This window comes from Emydura macquarii, unplaced genomic scaffold (genome assembly GCF_026122565.2).
Source record: "Emydura macquarii macquarii isolate MOO-44397 ecotype Brisbane River unplaced genomic scaffold, CSIRO-AGI_Emac_v2 contig_18, whole genome shotgun sequence".
Lineage (NCBI taxonomy): Eukaryota > Metazoa > Chordata > Testudines > Chelidae > Emydura > Emydura macquarii.
This window is the reverse complement of record NW_027130155.1, coordinates 10,420,082-10,438,178: the sequence shown is the minus strand read 5'-3', so window position 1 is coordinate 10,438,178 and position 18,097 is coordinate 10,420,082. Positions and strand designations below refer to the sequence as shown.

The 18,097-nt window shown below is 41.3% G+C and overlaps 1 protein-coding gene across 4 annotated transcripts in view; it reads right to left on the bottom strand.

Moving 5' to 3' along the window:
- The window catches only part of TRIP12 (thyroid hormone receptor interactor 12), a 155,245-nt gene that overhangs the window by 55,270 nt on the left and 81,878 nt on the right, over positions 1–18,097 (bottom strand). For all 4 annotated transcript variants that reach the window (XM_067558547.1, XM_067558615.1, XM_067558676.1 and 1 more), the window contains 9 exons: positions 17,600–17,683; positions 15,966–16,061; positions 14,824–14,972; positions 12,532–12,567; positions 12,350–12,445; positions 10,861–10,953; positions 10,507–10,668; positions 851–919; positions 589–754 (listed from right to left, as the gene is read on the bottom strand). In XM_067558547.1, coding sequence (XP_067414648.1) covers positions 589–754; positions 851–919; positions 10,507–10,668; positions 10,861–10,953; positions 12,350–12,445; positions 12,532–12,567; positions 14,824–14,972; positions 15,966–16,061; positions 17,600–17,683 — 951 coding nt within the window. The remainder of the gene's footprint in view (positions 1–588; positions 755–850; positions 920–10,506; positions 10,669–10,860; positions 10,954–12,349; positions 12,446–12,531; positions 12,568–14,823; positions 14,973–15,965; positions 16,062–17,599; positions 17,684–18,097) is intronic.

Sequence of the window (18,097 nt, the reverse complement as noted above, 5' to 3'; positions counted from 1 at the left end):
CAGCCTTGGCCCTGCTGGTGGGGAAGGGGGCACAGACAGGGTAAGGAGGGGGCACAATGTAAAAAAGTTTGGGAACCACCGAGTTAGAGGACTAAAGAAAGTGGCAGGAGGAAGTTGGAATAAAAGTCAATCAGCACAGGGGAAAGAAAGAATGTCCTAAATCAGAACTGTAGACAACAGCACAATGACGCTAATGTTCTTTCATAGTATTTCTTAAAACAGTGCTTATTTAATGCACACTTTCCACACCCAATGAACTTAGTTGGAACAATTAAGTGCAGTAATGTTTTGATAGATTTAATTTACATGACTAGTATTGACTCAAACTAGCTTTATCTTCTGGTGAAGATAAAAAGATACAGAGAATTAAGGGAAGGCTCATTTAACTACACTGCAAACTAAACTTTGTATCCCAGTAAAAATATTACTATGTCACTATTGCTTTTTCCTTATTCCACATATTTCTACAGTTTAATAAAGTCAGTAACATTTATGGACGCTAAGCTTCCCTTTCTAATACAAAGACCATGTCAAAAAAAAAAAAAGAGGAAAAGGATGCAGAAGTATAAGGAAAACATATGCACTTACTTTGCTTCATAAGTTGAACTGCTAGTGTAGGACAATTGGAGCACATTAAGGAAAACATGCGCACCACCATGATGAACATTCCTGAGCTCAGGATTGGAGGAGTCACTACCAAGAGTTGCTGAATATTTGTGAGCAAATCCTTAGAGGCAACCTGCTGAAGCAAATTCTTAAGAAAAGAGGAAAAGCAGAGAATTTAGCAAATTCTAGTCTGATTAAAAATATCTTTTAAACAAAACAGTATGAAAGAAAAAAAACCACTTACCTCCTCATGTTGGAAGTTGTCCACTAGCCGTGCAAAACAGAGACAAGTGCTTTCTACTGACTTTTTGTCCTATTATTAAAAGAATACATATTGAAAAAATATTCTAGAGCCTGTATTAGATACAATTCTGCACAAAGTCCCATTTCCCCTAAAAAAACTATCACTGAAATCCTACTTTTAGTAGATTTCAATCTAGTAGTGTTAAAGTAACCCCCAAATTCTTTACACCAAGAACACCTTTCCCCGAACAGATTTATTGATATGGCTCTCACCCTGTAAGCCTATTAATTGAACCCTAGAAAGTTATTCCATTTTACATTACAAAATACAAGTTTAATATACTCAAACAAATTTCTCAAAAGTGAAAAACCTAGAACAGACTTAATGCTAAAGTTAAAAGTTTAAGTAGCCAGAATATACAGATATCACAGAAGAAGACTGAAGTCTCAGTGTGAGAGCTAGTCCAGCTTCCAAGGAAAAGAAGTCACTTCTCCCAAAATCTTTAACAGTTTTCCAGTCTTTTTGTAATCTTACTTCACAATTGCTCTTACATATTGCCTCTCCAATCCCTTTCTGCCAAATTGCTGAAGTTATACCAAATCAAAAACTCCATGACTACCCACAAAAAACTTCTATTTCCTCACTCTCCTACATGCAACCCATTCCCAGTCTCTCCACTTTAAAAATAACCTGGTATATAGTTACAGTATGTTCAAAATTAGCAATTTAAGGTTAACATTAGTATGCACAATATTAGGATACAAGTTATTATGGGTTTTGCCAATTTTAGATGTAACTTGTCAATATGTACATTATTCCATTACCCCAATAAAGTTTTAGTACCGAGTATGTTCATACCTGTATTAGACATACTTATACCCCTCAACACAATAAGATTTTTTTAAAACATGATACAAATTCACACTGATCCTCCCCATTAAGAAAGTAAATTAGTAGAAGTAACATGCTCCCAACACTACAGAGATTGTGTTCAGAGCAACTGGAAAGAACGTTACCTTACGGCAAAACTGTGGTTCAAGATGTTTTTGCACACACGGATTCCACTCTTGGGGTATCCCCCCCCAATGAGTGCTCCACTGCAGCTGAATTCCAAGCAGTGCCCACCACTGGAGATTGGTACTTTGCAGTCAACTCTGCTATGGATGACAGTACTTCGGCACCAAATTTGGCATCCGCAGCTGAATCCCCCAGAATGGCATAGGATTCTGCAAATGTACGTGCAGATGCCCAGGTAGTTGCTCTACAGATTGATACCGGGCTACTTCTAGAGAAGCAACTGATTAAACCAACCTCAAAGTGCATGCATATTGAAGATTGATGTGTGGCATTATGCAACTGGAAACTGAGTTTAATACATCCTGAAACCCATTTGGACAGCCTTTGAGCTGAAATCACTGTTCCTTTTGATCTATCAACAATGGATGGGAAGTCTCAAGGATTTTCTGAACGCTTTTGTCCTATCCAAGTAGAAGGCCAAAGTTCTCCTTACATTGAGTGTACAGGGGATAGCTTCCTTATCATCCCGCTAAGGCTTGGGATAAAAGGCTGGAAGCTGAACAAGCTGATGCATGTGGAATGCAGAAATCACCCTGGAAATAAATTTTCAATGTGGTCTAAGTGGGACCTTGTCAGGGAAGAACACTTGGAAGGGGGGATGCACCATCAGGACTGCTATTTCCACTGTTCTTCTCACTGAAGTGATGGCAAATAAAAAACAGACAGATAAGTCAAAGAACATGTGGCCATAAGTTCAAATGGCAGTCTAGTAAGCCCTTTTAGCATCAGACTGAGGTCTCATTGAAGCATGGGGAGTCTGGGCTTTGGGAAGAGACTCACTATGCCTTTAAGAAACCTCTTCATGGTTGGGTGAAAGAAGATGCAAAATCCTTCCACTGGTTGGTGAAAGGTTGAGACTGCTGCCAGGTGGACTTTCAGTGAGATCAGAGTCCTGATTTCTTAAGGGCTAACATCTTGAATTTCTGAGCTTTGACAAATTTGCTGAGCACTCTGAGGTCCAGTATAGGTCCCCAACCCTTTTTTCCCTTCTTCAGTATTAAGAAGTAACGAGAATAGAAACCTCTACCCCTTAGATGCATGGGCACTGGCTCTATCATTCCAATGCTGAGGTGGTGGTTTATCTCCTGTCATAATGAGCTCTCATGAGAAGAGTCCCTGAAGAGGGACAGGGAAGGAGTTTGGAAGATGAGAGGGAGGAGAAATGGATAGAGTGTCTCATATGGATAATCTCCAACACTCACTTGTCAGAGGTTATCTGTTCCCAAATGCTGCAGAATGGAGTAAGACGGTCCCCAAAGGAATGGGAGGGGTATACCAGCATGGAAAGGCAATGGAGGAGTGTTCTACCAGCACTTCAACCAAACTATCAAAATAGTCTTTTCGATGCAAAGGACTGTGAAGATGTTTGTTGGGATCCCAATGTCTTACATATGGGAAACCTGGGTTTCTTTCTCTGCAGCTTGTATGGCCTCTGTGCATTGGTATGGATACTGAGATCGATATGAATAGGAGTCTTGTGACTGGGGTTTTAATGACTGAGGGTTGTATTTCCTTTTGTACCCAGGAGTGTATATACCCAAGGATTTGAGGGTAGATCTTGAGGCCTTTAAAGTATGTAGTGAGGCATCTGTCTTCTCAATGACCAGAGTCACTCCTTTAAATGGGAGGTCCTTCACTGTCGCTTGCTCCTCCTTGGGGAAGCTGGAGAGTTGAAGCCATGAGACATATCACTATCACTGCAGTTGAAATGGAACAAGCCACTGCGTCGGCTGCATCCAGAGCTGATTACAGGGACGTCTTTACCACCAGTTGGTCCTCATTAACTAAGGCCTTAAAATTGTTCCTTATAGGAGTCAGGAAGCTGTTCAATAAAAGTGTTTAAATTTTGCATAATTCAGATAATCGTATTTTGCCCATAGAGCTTGATAGTTTGCCGCTTTGAAATGGAGGGTGACTGACGAATAGGTGTTCCTGACAAATAAGTCTAGTTGCTTGCAGTCCCAATCATAAGGAGTGGTGTTGTCATCCATTGGAATTTACCACAACCATAATGATTGAATTGGGGGACACGTGTGAAAAAAAGAATTCTGTGCCTTTGCCAGGGCGTAATATTTTTTGTCTGCCCTCTTGCACATTCGGGGGGGGGGATGGATGCAGGTGTCTACCATATTGTTTTTGCAGTGTCCAGTAAGGCCTCATTAATTGGGAGGGTAACTTTCCCAGCTGTGGAGCAGTGTAAAATGTCCACTAGCTTATGATGTCATTCAGTCACTTCTTGTAGAGGTATTTGCAGAGCCTCTGCCACCCTCTGTGCCAAGCCCTGAAAGGTTTTGAAGTTATCTGCCACATAAGGTGGAAGGGGCATGACTGTCTCGTCTGGTGACGATGACAGTTGGATCTGAGGAGTGACCTCTTCCTCCTCTCTTTAGCCCATCAGCTCCTCCCTTGTTTGTTCAGATGGTTCAGAGTCCCTAAAAGTGGCAGCTGAAGGAGTGTACTTCCTTTGCTGACGGAAAGTCCCACTAGGGACCAATGAGATCTTCTGCTTTTGAGCCTGCCAGGGGTCCCAATATGGCCATTGCCTCGGAAACAGTCTGGTGGTTGGAACCATGGCTATCCAAACCATGGAGGCTAGTCAGAGGGGTGGTATTCTCTGTTTGTGGAACTGGGCACCATATGGCAGGTACAATGAGCAGTGGGAAATCAAATCCCCTTGCTCACTTTCTGATTCCACTGATACTGGTAGTGCATGGCACGAGGCTGTGGTGAGCTTAGGGTATAAGGTTGGCTCGATACTGAGCAATGGAGAACCCAGTGCAGACACCAAAAGGTCCGTCATGCACCAGAAGTCAGGCAGTGCAGGCGATGATGGTTCCGGCGCAGGCTGTCAGAGCAGTGAGACTTGCACGTCGAAGACACGGACCTAATCTGTGTCTGGTGTGTTGTCGGTGGTACAGATGTTTATGACCGTACTGACAGCACCTTCCCTAGGGTATATCTTCTCTGCTTTTCACATCTCCGCAGTACCAGATCGTCTTTGCCTGTGTCCAGCAGGTCTTTAAATGTTCCAACTTGATCCATTGGTTTGGCACCATGTGTGGCCTGGGTACCCCATTTAGACTGTCCAGGTGCCATCGGTACCAATGTCACTGACCAAGCCAGAGACTGTTTTCAGCTCAATCAAGCATGCCTTGGGGACTTAGTGACCTTTTCTTAAAAGGCCTTTCAGGCGTCCGTCTGGACTTGCCTCCCCTCGAAGTGCAGGGTTGCAGAGAGGGTTCTCACTGAGGCTCTGGAGTTTGAGGGGCTGACTCCATAAGCAGGAGTTTAAGCCTCAGTTCTCTCTCTTTCCTCGATCTGGGCTTCAGTTGCTGACACAATCCATACTTCTATGGAATGTGGTTCTCTCCCAGACAGCACGCACATTGCGAGTGTCTGTCAGGTCTGTCAGTAACCGGGATTGATTTCTTGCAACTGAATCACTTTTTGAAGTCACAGGAGTCGGGCATATTCTTGTCCAGGGAGTCTCCTCCCCCAAGAGGGTGTGGAGGACAGAATCCCTTTCTATTCTTCGTTGTGTTTTGTTTTGTTTTAAGAGGCATGGCCAAAGTAAATGCAAAACAAATAAGGAAGAAAAGGGGAGCTTCAAAGCAGCTAATATTAGCAATTCTAAAAGAATTAATGATCTGTGAACTGACAGCTGTTAGCTCTGTCTCTAGCCGGGATGATAGAGAAGGAACTGAGGAGGGAATGGCCACGTGTGCTGCTAACCTTGTGGCTGGTGGGGAGCAATGCATGCGCGGGCAGTACGGACCGCTACCGAAAATCTCTGATCAGCAATACAGTGGAGCACCTATAGGGACACTACTTGAAGAAGGAGGTAGTTATCCAAGTAGGCCACAGAGGCTGCCTGAACCCTAGTAGAATGAGCTTCAACCTGTCTGGGTGGATTTTTCTTGGTCAAAATTTAAGTCTTGACAGTTTGAGGCCAACTTAGCCTCTGGGATGATATGAGTTGCCCCTTAGGCCTTCAGTAACAGCCATAAAGTCAATGTGTACACCTGAATGGCATGGTCTTATATCCAAATAAAGTGACAATAGGCTCTGTGAAGGGAAAAGAAGATGGGGTCTCTGTTTCTGCTGAGAACGGATTTTAGAAATGGCTGTAAAAAGCCGGAGATGGAAAATGTCTTTTTAGCAGTTATTTAATCTTAGAATGTTTTGAAGTAATGAAATAGTTAAGAGGCCTAGATGCCAGTAGGGATGGAATGCAGAGAAAGACCTCGTAACTTAGATAAGGAAAGTTGCAAGTACTCAGCTAGAAAATTCCTAGATAATATTTTTTTTTAGTATGTATGACCATGGAAACTGTGACATGTAAAGACTTGTTTATACCACCCTATAAAAACGGTCAGTTTTTTGTAAGTAAGTCGTCGTTCCTTACATTTGAAGGGACCACCTTCTTTACGTAAAGAATAAAAATCTGACTTTGCTAATCTGTTGTTTGGCTAATTCTGGACTATCCGCTGGGCAATGGACTTGTAAGTAAGGACCCCTGAGTTTGGGTTCTTCCACTGCACATGTTAATGCTGTGAGCTGTCTCATTTCACTCAGGGTGGAATGCAGTTAAGAAGAAACCCAGGAGGTGAGTAACCTGATGTGGATTCAGAAGTCATATTAAGGAGAAGCTTTGGGTAAGGCCTGAGAGGAACTCTGTCCTTATGCAAGATCACGTATGACATGCCTGCCTTGAGAGCATAGATCTCCCCAATCCTCCTAGCAGATGTGAATTAAAAAGAACCTTTTTGGAAGCCATCACAAGTGGCAAAGACAACAGGTAGCCACTGCATCAAAGAAGGGACCCATCAGTCCTGTTACTAGTTATGGTCCCAAGAAGGAGAGGATTCTTGGGACCATAACCTAAGGAGAAAACTGATGAGCCCTTTGATGAATCTCACCACTGTGGGAGAGCAAGAAAATGGTGTATCCTACCCTAAAACGAGTCACAGGTATTGTGCCATGTGTACCAATATCCATTTAAGTGACAGACTTGATTGTCCTAGAGTAACTAATCTGGTGTATCTGGAACAAGGGCTTCTACCAGTGAAAACTGACAATGCATTGCCCAGACAGAAAGTGTTTCATTTGGCTATGTTTGTCACTCTGGTCAAAGATTTCTCGCTTTGAAGCAAGGTGTCCAACAACAGCAGAGCAGCTTCCTTCAGTGGATGTCAGCCAAGATCCAGGTTGTCAGGTGAAGGGATGTCTGATCTGGGTGCTGGATCTGACCATTATGTGAGACCAGATGTAGCAGGACCAGCAGGGTACAGGTCATCATATTGACAAGTTCATGAGGTCAGAGTATCAAAACTCTTCACCCCACAGGGCTATCATTGCTTCCTGCCTCAGTTCCCTCAAAAACCTGGGTATCATGGGTATCAGTGGAAAGGTACACATCAGACCAGGTGCCCACAGGATGAGAAAGGCATTCAAGAGGGAGTGCCTCCCCTGTAGTAGAACTTAAAGAAGTATGGGTTGGATTAAAGTAGTATGGGTTGGATGAATGGACTATAAAATGGATAGAGAACTGGCTAGAGCATAGGGCTCAACGAGTAGTGATCAATGGCTCCATGTCTAGCTGGCAGCCGGTCACAAGCAGTGTGTCCCAGGGGTCGGTCCTGGGACCGGTTTTGTTCAACATCTTCATTAATGATCTGAAGGATGGGGTAGATTGCACCCTCAGCAAGTTTGCGGATGACACTAAGCTGGGGGGAGTGGTAGATACCCTGGAAGGTAGGGATAGGATACAGAAGGACCTAAACAAACTGGAAGATTGGACCAAAAGAAAGCTGATGAGGTTCAACAAGGACAAGTGTAGAGTCCTGCACTTAGGATGGAAAAATCCCATGCACAGTTACAGACTGGGGACCGATGAGCTAGGCAACAGTTCTGCAGAAAAGGAGCTGGGGTTTACAGTGGATAAGAAGCTGGATATGAGTCAGCAGTGTGCCCTGGTTGCCAAGAAGGCTAATGGAATATTGGGCTGCATTAATAGGAGCATTGCCAGCAGATAGCGGGAAGTGATTATTCCCCTCTATTCGGCATTGGTGAGGCCGCATTTGGAGTATTGCGTCCAGTTTTGGGCCCCCCACTACAAAAAAGATGTGGACAGCGGAGGGCAACAAAAATGATTAGGGGGCTGGAGCACAAGACGTATGAGGAGAGGCGGAGGGAACTAGGCTTGTGTAGTCTGCAGAAGAGAAGAATGAGGGGGCATTTGATAGCAGCCTTTAACTACCTGAAAGGGGGTTCCAGGGAAGATGGAGCTAGGCTGTTCTCAGTGGTGGCAGATGACAGAACAAGGAGCAATGGTCTCAAGTTGCAGTGGGGGAGGTCTAGGTTGGATATTAGGAAAAAGTTTTTCACTAGGAGGGTCGTGAATTACTGGAATGGGTTATCTAGGGAGGTGGTGGAATCTCCATCTTTAGAGGTTTTTAAGCTGCGGCTTGACAAAGCCCTGGCTGGGATTATTTAGCTGAGGTTAGTCCTGGTTAGTCCTGCTTTGAGCAGGGGGTTGGACTAGATGACCTCCTGAGGTCCCTTCCAACTCTATGATTCTAACTTCAGGCATTTGTGACAGGGTTGCAAACATGTCCACCTCTGAGAACTCTTATCTGCGAAAGATATTTAGAAGGACCAATATCTTGATGTGGCAGAGACAAAATTGGTCTCCAACCCCCTTTCTTATTTGGGGTAAGGAAGTGGTGGGAATAAAATCCCCACTCTGTGAACTCTGGGGCATTTCCTTTACTGCTTCTAGTTGAATGTGGGAGTCTACCACTTACTTCAGCGCTTTCTCATGAGAAGGTCCCCCTCAGAGAGATGGGGAGAAGGGCAGGAATATCTTGAAAATGGATGAACTATCCCCTGATGATTATCTCAAGGTCCCACCAGTCCAAGGTTATCCCAGCCAAAGCTTCCTGAAAATAGGACAGGTGGTTGCCAAAAGGAAGGGTGCAGGAAGGAGGTCCATCCAGAATCTTGACATACATGTCAAAAATGATTCTTGCCTAGATTGTAGGGCAGCTGAGGAAGAGGCAGAGGACTGCCCCCCCAGTGAAACTGCTGACTCTTCTTTGAGGGCTCTGAGGATCATTGCTAAGGGTAATACTAAGACTGTAGTCTTTCTGTAGGATAGTTGCAGTCATCTTGCCTGCTTCCTTTTTTGACACAAACCCAACGATTTTAAGGTAGCTCTGAGGTCTTTTAGGACACGAAAATGCTTCATCCATTTTACTGTTGAAGAGCCCATTTCTCTCAAATAAGAGGTCCTGATGATGACCTGGACCTCTCTGGGAATTACTGATGCCTGCAGCCAGGAAGACCTCCATTCACTGCCATGATGATAGCTATCGACCTGGCTACTGTGTCTGATGCCTTAAGTGCTGCTGGGAGTGCAGTTTAGGCAGTGAGCTGGCCCTTTGCCATGAGAGATTTCAGTTCATGATGGTCTTTCATACGTTTGTTCATAAAATTAGGAAAGCCTGTCCTACAACAGTAAGACACACTTGGAAGTCATGGCTTGATATTTTACCCCTATCATCGAACTTGCCAACACTAGACTAAGACAGGGGAGAGATTCTTGTACAGGAGAAACATCAATATTCTGTCCTGAAACTTCTGAAGCCAGCTGGCAAAGAAAATCTTAATTTAGTGTCCTAACAGTGGAAAAAACTGTGCTAAATACTCGCTAAGAGCAAGCAACACTGACTGTACAGGATTCTTTCTTCCAACCATGGGTGGTAAGAACGAAGTGAGTGTGGGTTGCAGGTGCCCTGCCCTTTATTTCCTCCACTACTGGGAGAGAGAGGACACTTGGGGGCAGGTGTGGGCCCAACAGACACTGCTATTCAAAAAAATTTGGTTTTACATGTATGCACATCAAGAATGAAATTTGTGTGGACAATCATTCAAAGAAGAAAGTTTCTGAAATCAAATTTCTAGTCTGGCAAGATATGCATCAATTTCAATACATAGCTTTTACACTTATTCACAATTTTTATCATGGATCTCAGAAATTCAGAAGAAACTTTAACTGAACTTTGAAAAGTACTCTGCCCGCAAAACAGACTATCGATTGTGCAACTTCATATTTCTTCTTAGGATCCTACTTCGTATGTGATTGGAAAAAGTAGTAAGTGGCAACTTCAGAAATTTTGTTGTCAAAGTGCCTGTCTGCAATGGATTACCACCTAAACTAGTTTTCCTCATCTCCATTGACAGGCTATATTAGTCTGATTTGAAACAATGTATCATATTTAAACACCAATATTTTATTGATTCTGGTGGCAGTTTATATAAACTGCCGAGCCATACGAGTTTGCGACAAATAGGTCCAGGGTGTTTTTGGTTTTGTTTTTAAAACCACCTTTTAAATTTGCACCCTTCTTGTCATTTTAAGTCACATTTTGTCAGTTCCTTCTCGTTCTTTGCCAACATGAGGAAAGAGCCCAACAACAGTCTACATTTTTTATTTGTAATAAGAGCTACAGGTAGTTTCATGCTTCCATCCACACCATGTCAAAATGACTAGTCAATGTTTTATAATGGCTTCTTACCTGATGGGTTAGCCTTTGTGTAAGCAGTGGCAGAGAATCTGCAACAAAGTGAAACTCATCAGGTGTGATGCTCTGGCAGCAGTTGGCAGCAATAGCTAGTGCATTCCTCTGGGCATTTATGCTGAAGAACTCCAAATACAGCAGACAGTCTGCCAACCCACCCTATAATACAGAAAGCTGTTAAAGAGAAGTATTCTCTATCAGTGGCAATACAGTGACAGAAAATTCTGGGCTCGAATTATTCTTTGGGAAGAATTTGTGCACCACCCAGTTTGTGGTCTAGGAGCCATCAACAAAGGAATCAAAAACTTCAAGCAATATCCTTATTCTTTCTGTTAGGGAAAAAATACTTACTGCCTGCAGAATAGCTTTACTATGTCTGCGTGATAACATCTCTAGGGCAGTCAGTGCCTGCTCTGCCACATCAATACACTGAATAACTTGCAGCTAGAACAAAAGAAAGTAATTAAATGAGTTACTAGTTAAGAATATCAGTCTCTAGAAACTGACTTGACAAGAATAAAAATTCTGATCTACATTAATACTTTTCACCCTATAAATGAAGTTAAATTTTCTACTTTATGAAAGTAGTATGTAATGACTTTCCACTGCAAAATAAGATAACCCAAACAATTTTTTACACTCTACCTTAAATATTGGAGTCTTACATTATCTTAACAAAAAAGTACTTTTAATGAAACTTCTGTAACTGAAGTGTGTCTATAGTTCAAATAGTAGGCAATCCAATACATATTTAATATCTGAAGATATATTTCAGTTTCAGTGATGAATTAGAGAAACAAAACTCAAGTCACAACTAGCTTCATAATACTTTTTTCCCAAACAGACATCAAACACAGGTTTGAATTTAGGGGCTTTCCCAAAACAAATGTGGATCTAAAACCTGTCTTATGGCAAAACTGCTTTAAAAGATTTTGGCAACTGGAGAAAATGTTGGCTGTTGTAATGAAACAACATCTATTGTTAGGCAACTCACTAACAGCAACGTAACACTTATGTGCATACCCTCACATGTCTGCCTGGCAACATGATTTCCTCTAGATATCAATTTTAATAAACAAAGGTTATCGTTTAACCTAAGACTTGGATGCTTCAGAGCCACAAGTGTGCAAAGTCATCATGACATAAACAAGTTGCAACCCAAAATTCACTGAGACACCTAATGATTTAGCAAATATTTACTTCAGGTTTCTGAAGTACAACTTGACTTCCCCCTCTGCATGCCTTTTGCTAGGATCAGAGGAGGTAACCAATTACCAGCAAGTTGCTTGCGTGTGTTTGACATAAAACCATCCAAACTTCTAGCCACATTCTATAAAACAAAAGCCACCAGCATGCTGGAATGTAGTCCAAAAACGAAAAATCTTTCTGAATGCCCAAAACCAAGACTGAGCCACCACCCCTTTCCTTTCAGTCAACAAACCTAGAGGACCGACCTGTAAGTCAAGGAGCCCTCTAGAAGATGCCTTACTGTACACCTGCCTGCTCATGTGTAAGCACAAAAGGAGATGGTGGTGAGCTGAGTTAACCAGAACCCCCCCCCCAAAAAAACAAACGAACAAAAAAACCAACAACCCTATAGATTTCCCTGCAGTATCAGCTGGAAATGTAATTTGCATTTCCCACAATCCAGGTATTGGTTTACAACATCTAAGGCTAATTTCTTACTTCCGATGCATTTTATATTAGTTACCATGTTATAATAATAAAAACAATGTACTTTTTTGGTTGAGTGGGGAGTTATGGGGATTACTCTGAGGTAAAAATTTGTTTTTAAGTTTTGTGTACTAATTTTAATTATTTAGGACATGACTATTGCTACCTTTTCCAAAAAGACAGGAATTGCATCTACCACTACAGCAGATGATCTGGGAAGTGCTTCCATCATGTAGGTTAAGGCTCGACAAGCATGGTTCATCTATTTTTAAAAAAAATAAATAAAAATTAGATAGGAAAAATTTAAAATTTGCAAGAAAAAATTAGCTCATATCTCAAGTCACTTACAATATCAAAGTTGTGCTCCATCTGCAGCAATGTTATCTATAGAGAGAAAGATCAGAACCAATTATTCACTTCCTAATTTGGTCCAAATTACCAAAAGGATATTATTTTATAGTTTGACTTGAGATCATTTCAGTTAAAGTTTGATCATTTCAGTTACAGTTTGACTCAAGACACTGGATCTTTGTGACAGCTTCAAGACAGTTACTATAGCATTTCATGAAAATGTTATGAGAGTCCAAAAACCATACACTTTCTATAGTAGAGAATGCTAAGGAATTTAAAAATACAGATTAAAAATATTTCTGCTCATATGGATTAAGCTGCTTTTGAGGGCTATTACATAGCACAGGTTATTCACTCTGGATGCTCCTCACCCCCAAATGTCCAAAGCCAATTGCCCATGTAATGTAGTCAATCTAAAGAATGTTCATTGCGTGTGTGCACACACATGCACACGCACATCCCTTTTATCTTTATGATTAAGATTTCTATCTACACCTTGCTCCTGGACTGTGTCTTAAAAATAAGTGATTTCACAAGTGTGTTTTTTTAAGTCTATAATGAATACCTGAAGTTTACAATAGAAAGTTCTTCCTCAAGCACCTCTGTGCTTTCTCCCATGTCACTCATATGCACAGGAACGATGCCATCAAAATTCATAAAGCTGACAAGTTATCCACTTTTAAAGTTATCTGTAAAATCTACCTCTGTCATACTGCCCACAAGTCATTCCCGTCTGGCTTGGCTAGGAGAATAAGCAGCTGACTTCTACTTTCATTCTAAACTCATTTTATTGTTACTTCCACTCATGTATCCACTTGTTGCAACCTGTCTCCATACCCAGACTGCAAAGCTCTCTGGGGCAAGGATGGCCTTCGTCTGTACAGGGCCTAGTACAATAAGACCCAGCTATTTTACTGGAGTTCCCACATGCTATCATAACAGATGTCAGTCATGTTATAATAGAACATGATGCAGCTTAACACCTGCTGTGGGTCCTCAGTCCATTTAATGACAGGATATCTGGGACTTGAAGTCCACAGGGACCATCTGCTGATACACTAGGGTTTGGGTTTTTATAGTTTGCAGGCATTGCTACACAGCAGCGAGTGTACTGCACAGAGGCCTAAAGGAAAACAGGTGTGGCCATTAGGCTTCTTCCAGGACAGCAAGAGAGACTGGCCTACGTAAGAAGGCCTGAGATCATCAGGAACTAGCAAGGACTTCTGCAAGGACTGTTCACAGATCTTACTAAAAGGGCTATAGAAACCCCCTGCAACTGAGGGGTGAAGGAAAGGTTACCCCCATACACAAGAGGAAGGTGTATTAGCAGACTAGTGAGGAATCTATGGAAGCCGAAGTGTATTCTAATGCTTGTTGTACAATGAACCCCAAAAATAGACGTTTTGCTTTGGAGTCATGTTTTGTGCAGGGAGTGAGGCACAGCCACACACCTGATGAAGATCGGTAAGCAAACCCCATATACATACACGTACCTTGACAGACCACCACAGCAGTCTTTCTAGGTACTAATATGTAGCCCGGTACACACAGGTATGTCTGTGTAAGCGGATAGCTTCGCAGCTGTTAAAAGTTTTAGTGCAATTTAAACAGATGCAAAGCTATCCGCTTGCACAGACATACCTGTGGGTACCTGGCTACATATTAGAACCCAGGAAGATAGCTGTCATGGCCTGTCAAAGTGTTTGTATATATGACCAGGGACTGGAGGGTGGGTGTGGGGGGGGAAGTTCCACTTACCTTCTATATTCAAAGCAAACTTCTTAGTCCTCTGAAGTGCAACCCATAAATGGAATTTTAGGAGGTTTCTATGTATCAAATACTCCCACAAGCCAGTCTAGAAAGGGCACTCACCACACTGGCTGCATAAAGTTATTGCCCCTCATCCAACCCTACTGTTTTGAATACACAATGCCTTCTCTCCCCAGACAGTTCACAGACCAGTTAAAAGCCTCGCAGCTATAGGATTCCTCCCCCCCTGCCTTTTTTTTAAAACATACTATTTAGCATGGAAGTCATGGGACCTAAAATTGAAGAGAGGCGTTTAGTAATTCATGAACTAAACCCCAGTCTGATTAGAGAAAAATATTTTGTTGATATCATAACCCTTTAATGATACTTCTAGGTCCAGATGAACCAGAGGCTATCAGATACCTCTTAAAATTAGAAGTTTCAAGAGAACTTCCACTTTACTGTTAAATCCTTTTGCTACATTGTTTCAACGAGTAATACTATGTTTCACATAGAAATACAAAGAAATTTGATCCTTACCAAAGCTGGTACAACACTCTTGACTGGAAATCCACCTAATGTTTCTTCATTCCCCATGACCAACAACTGACACATCTCAATCACTGCCTGTAGCTGCTGACTTTCATCAGTGGCTTGGAGCCCCTGAAGAAGCTGTTGGGCTTTAGAACCTAAGAAAGTAAAGTTCTTATTATAACCTGTAAATATTTAGGTCATTAATGTTCTGGTCACTTATCTTACCAAGCAGAAAGTTTGCTTTCTGTGTGTTTGGTGATTTCATTGATTTCTTAGGGCCAAATCCTGCTCTTAGCTTCCCTTGCCATGCAGCTGAAATGAGCATATGGGAGCAGCTATGCTAAAATTATCAAAATCATCCAACTAGCATAAAGCAGGATAGCTAAGGGGGTGGGTGATAAATACCACTTCTTCTTTAGTAAGTAAGCAGCACATACCACTAGGATACTGAACACTACACTACAGCATAAGAACTAGCTGGCAGACAACATCCCCTTGTTGGTTGTGATGTGCTGGAAGGCTTGGTACCGGGCCTCCTCCTGGTTCTTTTGACTATTAGGTAAGCATTCCAGCCTGCTGCACTATAGGTATGCTGAGGTGGAAGTAAGTAGAGGGTAGAATTTGGTCTTTTGGAGTCCCTGCTGACAGCACTGACCTGTATTACAAAGAGGTGTTCAAACAATGATCCCTCTAAAATGGTTTCAAACCCATCTAACCAGGTAGGGATGCCATGTCCAAAACAGTTTTTAAAACCTAGTCTTGAGTACGGCTTTTCAAAAACCATAAAAATAATCCCTGTTTCAACTGTATTAATGGTTTCTTCTTGTTAAATAAGTATATATGTCAAACTGAATCCTGAAAAACAAGATGGTACTCTTAAAAAAAGAAAGCTAAGCCAAACTTCACTTCTTAAAAGGAAGAAAAAAGTTAAATGCTTGTAGCCAATATTCCACAACTATGGGGAAAGGGAGGGAAGAAACTTATGTTTTAGTGTGCCAGAGCTCCTCATGCTATTTCAAGTTATTCACTAGATTTGATCTTAAAAATTAAATCCTTACACAGATCACGTTAGATTCACTAGTAGCCAAGGTTAGCCAGTCTGGAAACTATTGAAAAGAATTAAGTCAGACAAGATGAAGTTTGCTTACTAGCTCCACTTCCAATTGTCCTGTGGAAAAGCTGTGACATCCGAGGACCAAGAGGGCCAAACAGGTGAGGAGGAAGACCCCTAGCCTCTAACAGAGCTAAAAGCAAACACAGGATATTAAACAGCCATTTTCATAAAGTTTCCATGTAACTAGATCTCATGAATTTACAATTTAAGGCTACATAGTTCTGAACACTTTATAACAGAAGAAGACAACACGGATTTCCCCCAACACCAATAAAGGCAAGGGAACTACTTATTCTCCAAAGGGCACTCTTTACCAAAAGAGCAGCTTTAAGTCAAATTAAGGTTGTGAAAAGAAATGCTGAGGTTTTGGGGTTTGTTTGTTTTTTTGTTTTTTTTTTTTTTTTAAAGAGACGGGAGGAATTTAGAAGTTCTGTCAGTTTCTTTGAAATATTTACATGAACATAAACATTTATATATTTGTTGATACTAGAAATAGTAGGCTCTAGTTTCAGTCTGAATGAAAACTGTTGTAAAAAGTTAAAGCGGAGTGGTAAAAACAAGAGAATTGGCCAGAACAATAAAGTTATACAACTGTATAGGAGAAGTGGAATAGATGGTGTTATTGATTGGAGAGAAAAGAATAGCAAATGGAGTTGTGAATTGTAAGGGGAACTGGCTTGCTAAAATCTAAAAACTTCTGGAAGGTGGGCAGAACATGTTAATATTTTTATATGAAGTCATTAGGTTTTTCTTGTCTTGAGCACATTGACTTCAAATAGGGGTTCTCATTTTAACTGTAGCAAATATGAACATTGTTAATTACTAAGCATCCATAAGAAATCATCATTATTAATTTCACTCAATATGCCTAAAGCTGGAGGAACTGGTAGCAAACAAGCTATTGCTACCCCCCCCCCCCCCCCCCGGCTCCAGCTTTTACAAATTAAAGCTTTTTTAAAATCCAGGTTTTTACCCCAAATCTATATTTATTGAGGAGGCAACCACCACAGTTCCTTGCACCAAAAGTAGGACAGGAGAGTTGAAATGTTTACAGAATACACACAAGTTAACTTGGGCAAAATTCTGCATTTGTCAGTTTCTGAAAGACATGCAGCTCTGCACAGCCCAGGCATCAAGCAAGCATATTTTTTAGCACAACTGGATTGCATTTGGTCAAAACCTGGTAATACTGGTGAGTGTTGAAGAAAATAACTCCATTATCTAAGAGCAGATACAAGAAAGTGATAGGCCTAACTTAACTTGCACTTTTGTATTTTATAAAACTAAAAACTATTCTTGGAACCTTTTCATATTTGAGGAATAAACGTGCTTCTGAACTGAATTGCATATTGAGTGTTCTGTTTCATCTAAAAAAGTGTTTCACCAAGCAGAGTATGTTTATTGGGTTGGGAAAACCATAACCAGTGCAAAAAGGTTTAGTGTAATACAACATCAGTTAACACTCAACATTCAGCCTACCCTAGTGCTGCCAAATGCTTGAGTCTCTACTTTATCACAATTTCTCCCACTACAGCATGCATAACTATAATAGGCAAAGCAGCATGTTTACCAAGAAAAAGGCTTTTTGAATGGGTTTCCAGGGAGAAAGATATCAGAATACTGTTTTTATAGCATTATGTACATTTAAGCTTAGTAACAGCTTTTTACCTTGTAGTCTTCCCATCTCAGAATCATCTGACTCACTTTCCCCAGAAGTTGTCATGCCTACAGCCCCCGCAACAGAACTAGACGCTAAAGAAAGAAAATATTACTGAGTAGCACTGACTTGTCTAAAATTTATTTCAAGAGAGTACTGGACACATTAATCCTGCTTTTATTTAAATCAATAACTAAACCCCCCACTGACTTCAGCAGCAACTGGACTAGGCTCCTAACATACTCTGTATTTAGCTTTGATTCATTTAAGCTATGTTCTTACAAAAAATTAATAGGGACACCACCTATAAGTTCTAGTGTTCCCCTGTCATAACCTGCACAGAAATGTTAATTGTACTTCCAAAACAGATATTTTAACTTTCACATATTTGGATAAAGTTTGTGAATTCACAGTTTAAGTAATCCAATTCGTTACACTGCACTGAAGCAAATCAATGCAAGTCTGAAAATTTTATTTTCAAGTCTGAACATTTTAAAGCTTTTTCTAAA